General features: G+C 54.3%; 1 protein-coding gene across 1 annotated transcript; it reads left to right on the forward strand.

Annotated features, from left to right (window-relative positions):
• The first annotated feature begins 1,115 nt into the window (after positions 1–1,115).
• On the forward strand, positions 1,116–6,410 carry LOC104034989 (alpha-1-acid glycoprotein-like). The gene is made up of 6 exons (XM_009488130.2): positions 1,116–1,232; positions 1,787–1,929; positions 2,648–2,721; positions 3,467–3,577; positions 4,368–4,471; positions 6,294–6,410. Exons 1-6 carry the CDS (start codon positions 1,116–1,118, stop codon positions 6,408–6,410), a joined length of 666 nt encoding a protein of 221 aa, XP_009486405.1.
• The last annotated feature ends 2,048 nt before the right edge of the window (positions 6,411–8,458 follow it).

Genomic DNA, 8,458 nt, shown 5'->3' on the forward strand with positions numbered 1-8,458 from the left:
AGAGGCATGAAAAGTCCCAGAGAAAACCCTGTGGGGGCCAAGCATGGCAGTGGGCACAGAGATGATTGTCCCTCCGGCCAGCTCCGCAGCACGGGACCCTCCCGGCCACCTCAGCTGCCGGGTCCCCGCAGTCGCAGGGCGCTGGGGTGCCAGCACCCACCCATCATCCCTGAGCCCATGGGGATATGCACAAACCCACCGACCCCTTTGGGTTTCCTCCACCGTGACTTCAACGGAGGCAGTTTTTGCACCCAAACATTCCGCCCTGAATTTTCAAGCCAAATCCCGTGAGGCTCCGCCTGCGCCAGGGGCTTGTGCAGGGGTCACAGCGGGTTGGGGTGACACAGGGTGACGTCGCACCTTCCCCAGGTGTCTCTGAGCAGGGGAAGGAGGAGAGGACAGGAAAAAACATCACCCAGGGCCAGACCAAGGGACTTTGGGATGCTCTGCTACCGGAGAAGGAAAGGCAAACAGAAATAAAATGAGAAAAGCAGGTCCTGCCCTGCCCGGTGGCACGGGGATGGGAGCAGGATGGGGGGGCCAGGGGAGCCACCACAGGGGATGCATCCAGCAGGACCGGGGTGACCTCCTGGGGCCCTTTCAGCCCCATTTTTATGGTCTGTTTTGGCAAGGAGGGGGAAAACACCTTCCTGCTGAGGAAGAAGGTGGCTCTTTGAAACCCCCCAGGCTTCACCCAAGGCGGAGGGCGGCTGCACCCCAGTCAGCAGCAGGGTTGGGGGCTGCACGGCGCCTCATTTGTGGAGCAAGAGGGAACTACGGCAGCTGCTCACGAGGGACAAAACAGGCAAATTTAGGACAGATTTTAGCTTTAAATGCAGCAAGCGCATCACCCGTATCATCTGCAGCCATGTCGACAGCCCGCAGCTATTGATGCTCACCAACAGCCACAGCCGAGGCCAGGGCAAGCGCCCGGTCGGGGCCACGCACGCAGATCTTCTCTGGGCAATGTCCCCAGAAGGTGCTGCTTGCGTCACCGCCGTGGAGCCGGCAACCCCTGGCACGTCCCGTCCCCCGCTGCAGGGCTGCAAAAGCAAACAAACAAGCAAGCACATCCGCCATCCGGGGCTTCGCTCACTGCTCGCTCTCGGGCAACCATGGCCATGGCCAGGGTCGCCGCCGCCGTCCTCGGCCTCGCAGTGCTGCTGCCCACAGCCGCCTTCCCCTGCGGAGCCCTGCACCTGCAGCGCCCGGACAACACCATGGCATCGAAGGTAGGAGAGACCTGAACCCCCAGGGGGGGCTGCCCCACTCCTGCAACGAGTTTATGGGTGCTCTGCTAGACCTCACTGTCCCCTGGGAGAGGGGAAAACCCCCCTTGCCCCCCGGCACATCTGCCGAGGTGCCCTCAGCAAAGAATCTGCAACAAACAGGAAATGTTCACTTTCCAAAACACCTTGAATTACCCAGTTTTCTTGTGGTCCTGCAGCAAGTCCCAAAGGCAACCCCAAAACAAGGGGGGCTGGCTGGGTCTTTTTTGGTGCAAATCCCCCACAGCAGCGCAGGGCTGTCCTGCCGCCGGACCGTGCGGGGGGCACCGGAGCCAACGCCAGCACTGTTTCCCAATCCCCACATTCATCTGTTTTTTTTCCCCCATGCATTTGCACAGGTTTCATTTTGTTGCTGGCAGTGCAGTGCAAGAGGGAGAACTAGCAGAGGCCTGAGGTCAAAAATAACAATTTTGCCACGGGGAGGGTGGAAATCTCTTCCCCAAAGCTCCCCCTGCAAACCCAAAAGCTCTCGCTGCCCTGCCCCTCTCTCCCCACAGCTGCTGGGGACGTGGCTGTACGTGGCTGGGGCCGCCCAGTTTCCCCAGCACCTCCTGGAGATGCTGCTCATCGACCACGGCCACCTCCACGTGGAGCCCCACGCCGGCGAGCAGCAGCTGCTCATCACCCAGCGCGTGGCCGTGTAAGATGCAACCCTCGGGGCTCTGCCCCCACCCATCTCCTCCCACGTCCCGCCACCCCCACAGCCATTTCAACGCAAGATACCAGCACGGTTTCAGACCGGTTTTCCCAAGCAGACAGTCTCTCCTGGCCGCTCTGTGCATGCTCTCCCATCCCTTCTCTTCCTCACCCCTTCTTGCATTTATTTATTTCAACAGCCCCCAGGTTTAGGCAAATTTTGCAGGGCACTGAGGTCTTGCAGGCACCAACCCCTGCAGGCGTGGAGGTCGCAGGCAAGGAGAAGACCCTTCCAGAGGAGAAGACCTTTCCAGAAGTCCCTGTGCCATGGCTGCTAACCCTGCCGGGCACCCAAAGCTGTTTATCCCCCTCCAGGGTCAGACTTTAAGGGGATGAATTTTTCTGGGCCAATGCAGGCAGCTCTTTGCAATTCGTTATTTTGGGGTGGAAAATGTCTCAGCACCAAGGAGCCCTTGAGCTGGGCAGGGCAAGGCTGAGATCAGGAGCTGCAGGTGGAGGTCAGACAAATGCATGGGAGGAATGGTTTAATTTTTAGAGTGAGAGCAGCTGACCCTGAGGAGGAGCTGGCACAGCCGGGTCCCCACCCCACGGCCAGGGGCATGTGTCCCGAGCGGGGCTGGGGCTTCCCTGGTCTCTCCAGCCCGTGGCGGGGGGGTCTTCGCTCTCCTTCCCCACCTCACTACCTTCCCCTCTCTCTCCAGGGGGGACCAATGTCTCACCAACAACTCCACCTACTTCGAAATCACCACCAGTAACACCACGCTGGTGAAGCACGGTGAGCGGCACTGGCAGGCGCAGCCCTCGGGGTTGTCACCCAGCCTGTTTTTTGGAAGGGCTGAGACACGCAAAGGGCCCGTGTCGATGTTTTACGTCACCTGACACATTTTATTCTGGGGTCGCTTCGTCCGTTTGAAGCCTTGGTGGGCTCCAAACGCCTCCCCAGGGCCGGGGGGCACCCTGGGTCTAAACCCCACGAAGCAATGCCGTGCCAGGAGCAAGGAGCAAACCTGCTCGCATCGCAAGGAAGGAGACCACCTCATTTGTAAAGTTATTTCACAGCCCCTGTGGGAGAGGAGGGGAACATCTCTCCTCTGAGGGCAAGCTTCATCTCTGAAATAATTTCCTCTTCACCGAGGAAAGGGGGTGAGCCATTTGGGGTGGAAATTGCAAACCCCACAGCCGCAGTTTGGACTGACCCTGCCAAGACGGCGTTGCTGTGAGCAGGGGACACCTGATCCATGTTTCTGCAGCTCCCCCTGCTCATACCCCAGGCACCAGCGAGCCCCGCCGCCCCGCACGCTGCAGCGGTAGGACGGGAGCTGGGTGGCTTTGGCTCCTTCACACCCCAGGGCTCACGTTTAAGAAATACAATTCAAATAAACCGAGCCAAACAACTCGCACCACACCAGATCCTGGGGTCTGTGGGCATTGCCCACACCCGGGCTGCAGTTTATCGCTGCTGCAGCACTGAAAATCTGAATATTGTAGCTGTTCCCAAGCCCAATTCTGTTCTCTCAAAGCCAAGACCCAGCAAACCATGGGGACACTGATGAACCTCCGCTCTGACGACGTTCTACTCATCCAGTACCAGCTGCAGAGGGAAAGGACATATTTGGGACTGTACCTCTACGGTATGCAAACTCCATCCTAAAGTAACTTAAAGCTATCGTGGGACACCGAAACATGCATGTAAAATTATCAGCTTACAACCACGCAGCAACTTGGTTTTACCAGCAGTCAGTGATTTTCCTGAGACTGCTGCTCCAGGGGTTACGGAAGCATTTACAAATCCCATTAAAACCTAAATCTCTTGGCAGAGCGGAAAGACCAAGTTAAAGACAAAACCCGCTTACGCCATAAATATTCAAAGAACAGGAAGCAAATACAATTCAGCATTGATATCATCGTAAAATCTCAATATTTTCAAGCCAACCATGATTTTTCAGTGCTTACCTCCCAGGGCAGAGCATGTGGCTTTGTGGTTACCAGCACAGGCAAAGTCGATCAGATCTACCTACAACCCCATAAAGCAGCATTTTAGACCCTGATAAGGCTTCCCATTGCCCTTCCAAGCTGCAAAGCAGTTGCTTAAGAGAGCTTGAAGACACATACAGAAAATTGCCTCCATACTCAGCCTTGGTCCCTCCTGATGCCCCAGGAGTGTCAGACTACCCTGCAATCCATTAAAGCAGGCAAGACCAGAGCTATCTGGGGAGACAGATAAAAAAAAGTGATGCCCAAGGTTTGTTTTGTTCAGGTGTATTCACCACAGGGGCTGAGAGACCCCAACAGAGACCACCCTCCACAGCAAGCGTTGATGGGAGCACAGGGAAGGGAGGCAGCAAGGGCAGGGATGCAGCATGAAGGGCCGTGCCGAGGCCACTGGTCCGTAATGCCTGGCAAATGCTTCTCCTTTTGCAGCCCGAAACCTGAGCGCGAGCACAGCCCACCGGGAAGAGTTCGAGCACCACGCCAAGTGCCTGGGGCTGAGCAAAGAGGAGATCGTGTACGCACCGTGGAAAACAGTACGTGGCTGTTCGCCGGTGGGCGAGGGTCGGCAGAGCCACCGCAGCCCCCCACCCCGGGGCAGGGGTGCCAAGACCCCGCGCTGTAGTTCCAGCCACCAAACTGGGGTCTTGGAGAGAGATTTTCAAGGTGGGGGAAGCGATTTAGGGGACTAAGCAAAGGCAGGCTTGCTTCGACAGCAACAGTGGTTTAAAATAACACACACACACCCCCCCCCGCAGATACGTGACTCCCCAAAGCAAATACCTGCGCCCAAGTGTCTCCAGCGGGAAACCTGGTAACTGCCTGCTTCCCCCTGCTAGGGGGGAGATAGCTAAAGCATGGGATTTTTGCCCTGAAATTCCTGATTTTGCCCTGAAACTTCTCATTTTGTCCCCGCAGCAGAGGCCAGCTGCCCCCAGGAGCTGCAGCAAGGGGCAGGAGGGGCTGGCGCCCCGGGGAGCTGCGCAGCCCCGCTTTAGCCAAAGGCACAGCAGTTTAAACCCCTAAAAACCTTGGCTTGTTTTCAGACTGGGATTTGGTTTTGTGGCACCCCGAGGTGCTGCATGATGAGCAGGTTCACAGCCTGGCTGGCTGTGAATGGGGCTCCGGAAGGTTGCTCGAGCCAGTCGTCCTCCCGCCCTGGTGTGGGGATGTCCAGCATAGAGGCTCCTTTTGGGCAGGGGTCCAGCCCTGAGCTCCCAGCCCCACGGGACATCATGAAAGAGGCAACGCCATCCACTCCCGCAAAAACAGACTTTTTCCTTTAGTTTTTCCATCAAAACATTAACCGGACCCAGCCCTAGCCCTAACCTCTGCCACCTGATTTAAGGCCAGCTTGATGGGGCTCCCTTTTGCAAAGTCGGGGGGGAAAAAAATATGTTACCTTTTCCTGTCCTGTCCATCCATTCCTGTCCTGGCCATCTTGCTTGTCCATAGCAGGAGACTCTGAGCTTCCAGAGGTGCCCAAAACTGCGCTTCCAGCTGCCAGACTGGACCCAACGTAGCCCCCAACATCCCCCAGCCTCAACGTGCTGCTTTTAGAAACATCCCCCACAAGTTCAGGGGAACTGGGGACAGGGACACAGGCACAGGTTGAAAGCCTCGTGGTGGGGCAGGTCCAGGTCTCCTCTCCCCGTTAGGCAACAGGCAGCACCTGGGAGGCAGGGCCCAGCTCCCCCAGACAAACAGCTGGATCACATTCAAATTTGGGCAAGACAAATTACATTTAGAGAAAGCCAAGGTGAGTGGAATAAACCAGAACTGTTTGTGTTTACAAGCCCCAGTACGATCACTGTTGGCAGAGAAATGTTTTGTGCCCAGCCGAGAGGCAGGACACCACATCAGAGGAGTAAAATGAAACCGATTAAACAAACAGCAAATAGATTTTGGGGACCTTTGTCATCAGGCTGAAAGAGATGGACGTGAACAGAACACCGGCACAGAGACTCACATACCCCTGCATCAGTCCAAGGCATTAGCAGAGCCTAAACCACGCTAATTCTGAGTGCCTGGGTAGCATGAGATTTTTATTTCTCAAAAAGACTGAACCACCCTTTCCTTCAGAGCACGCTTACTGACCCACCACTGTGGCACAGCTTTGCTCCAGAAACCCGGTTTCCTCTTTACAGCACAGGCGTGGAAAACGGCACCAGCAGCAGCTCAGCACCCGGACAAGCAGCGTCTGTGAATGGGGCAGCGTGGGGAAGCCCCTAGCCTCTCTAGGCCCTCTTAGACTTATAATCAGATAAAAAGGGAAAGAAAAATACTTCTTTTTTCAGTAAATTCTCTCCTCCTGGTGCACTGGCAGCTTCACTTATCCTGTCATTGTTGTTTTGGAAGGAGCTGTGTCAAGTGAAAGAAATCGAAGAAGAAAACAACCCATGCACGGAGCCCGCGGCTGCAGTCACAGCATCACCTCCTCCAGGCACGCACCAGCCCGAGAGCACGGGTAGCTGATGCCACGTTAGGCAATAAAAGGTGTCCTCAAATTCAATGCGTTTTGTTTCTGAGGTGCTGGAGAGCAGGGGTTCTGAAGAGATCAGAAGCGGGGGCTTGCAAAACAAAATTGAACACCCAATTCACCCTGTGTGCCATTTACTAGGAGTTAGAAGTCAACCTTCAGCAATCAGGGATGCAAGACAAGGTGACACGTGGAAGTTTTTCCAGCTCTGACTCAGTCTGCACAGCTTCACACCAAGCTTGCAGAAGAGCTTTACTAAAAAAGCAGTACTTAAACGAAGCAGTAATAGAGGCTAACCAGAAGAGGGCAATCATTAACTATTTTAAACGTCTGCCAAGCATTTGATGAGTAGCTGAACTATCTAGAAGGCTAGAAACTTATAGAATCATAGAATCGTTCAGGTTGGAAAAGACCTTTAAGATCATCCAGTTCAACCATTAACCTAACATTACCAAGTCCACCACTAAACCAATTAAGGGGAGAGTAGCAATTTCCTATTTCCTGGCTTGGTGGCTGGATTAGTTTTTCATGAAAGTAAAAACTAGGAATCATTAAGGTTGGAAAGGGTCTCTAAGATCATCAGTCCAACCACCATCCCAACACCACCATGCCCACTAAACCATGTCCCCAAGTGCCACATCTACCTGTTTTTTGAACACTTCCAGGGATGGTGACTCCACCACCTCTCTGGGCAGCCTGTTCCAATGCTTGACAACCCCTTCCGTAAAGAAATTTTTCCTAATATCCAATCTAAACCTCCCCTGATGCAGCTTGAGGCCATTTCCTCTCGTCCTACCACTTGTTACTTGGGAGAAAAGACCAACACCCACCTCACTACAACCTCTTCTCAGGTAGTTGTAGAGAGCAATAAGGTCTCCCCTCAGCCTCCTCTCTCCAGACAAGAATTCCCAGTTCCCTCAGCCGCTCCTCATAAGACTTGTGCTCCAGACCCTTCACCAGCTTCATTGCCCTATCTTTATCTTTATCTGTACAGTCTGAGAGGAAGAGGGTGCTGAGGTAGAAGCAACCACCCAATTCTCTTGACAGCAGCTTGACTGCCAGAAGTAGCCCACCTGGGGCAGATGTTCCTGCCCAAACCCTTTGGACTGGGCAAGAGCTTCCATATAATGTTCGTCCACGGCAAGGTTTGCAACATAATATGATGACACTGAAAAATTATTCTCCTGCCAGAGAGTGGGGAGTGCTAACCCAACCCAGGCTGGATTTTTACTTACCCAGAGGAAAAGGTCATGTTTCCTAATTTCCCAATAAGCTCAGCACCCTGGAGGCGAGAAGGTTCAAGTACCAAGACTCACATTGCTCTCCGTGCCTCCCATACACCCCTGTGCTGATCAGGCACCTCACACATCCTTTATCACACCCCCAGCCCCAAAGGGACGAAAGCACTGTTGCTCTGTGTTGTGAAAGTGGGGGGAGTTCCAAAAGACACTGCTTTTGCCACGTGTCTGGAAAGTAATTCAGTCTCAGCTCTAACCTAGTAATTAAGCACTGAAAATATCTCTCTTCCTTAAAAAGGAAGAAAAAGAGAAAAGCTGGAGGGAACACAGCAAAGAAGAGCCTGCTCCTCCCTCTGCAGCACCAGGGTGCCCTGTCCCTGTACGGCACCGTTTACTGGGCAGCGTTTCAGTGCTGGGCCTTTGGCCCGATTCCTGTAGCAAAAATGAATTTCACAAGGTCAAGTACAACCAATTCCCTCCTGCTCTCAGGGCACAGGTACCTGGCCAGCCCTTGCTTCAGACACATCTTTATCAGCTTGTGACACAAAAAATACCCCCCCACCTCGAGGACCAAGACAGTTAAGGGCAGGAGAGGCCAGCAGTGAGAGGGGAATGCTGCCAGCAGCCTTGAGTGCTGCAGTCCAGAGAGCGTCAATAAGCGTCTCAGGTGACCGAAGCTGACACCGCTGGAAAGCGGTGGCTCAGATTACAAGGACCCAGACTTTATGAGTAGATTTATAGCGGAATAAAAGCCCTGAATTACAGTCAGAGACATAAGGAACCAACAAACCCAGTCTGGCCCCCGC

This window comes from Pelecanus crispus, chromosome 9 (genome assembly GCF_030463565.1).
Source record: "Pelecanus crispus isolate bPelCri1 chromosome 9, bPelCri1.pri, whole genome shotgun sequence".
Classification (NCBI taxonomy): Eukaryota; Metazoa; Chordata; class Aves; order Pelecaniformes; family Pelecanidae; genus Pelecanus; species Pelecanus crispus.

What these genes read in the sequence shown, in the direction of transcription:
- LOC104034989 (XM_009488130.2), top strand. Translation starts at nt 1,116, where the DNA reads ATGGCCATGGCCAGGGTCGCCGCCGCCGTCCTCGGCCTCGCAGTGCTG. An exon ending in CACCACGCTGGTGAAGCACG is followed by an intron (nt 2,722 to 3,466) that starts GTGAGCGGCACT and finishes GTTCTCTCAAAG; the next exon opens with CCAAGACCCAGCAAACCATG. An exon ending in TGTACGCACCGTGGAAAACA is followed by an intron (nt 4,472 to 6,293) that starts GTACGTGGCTGT and finishes TTGTTTTGGAAG; the next exon opens with GAGCTGTGTCAAGTGAAAGA.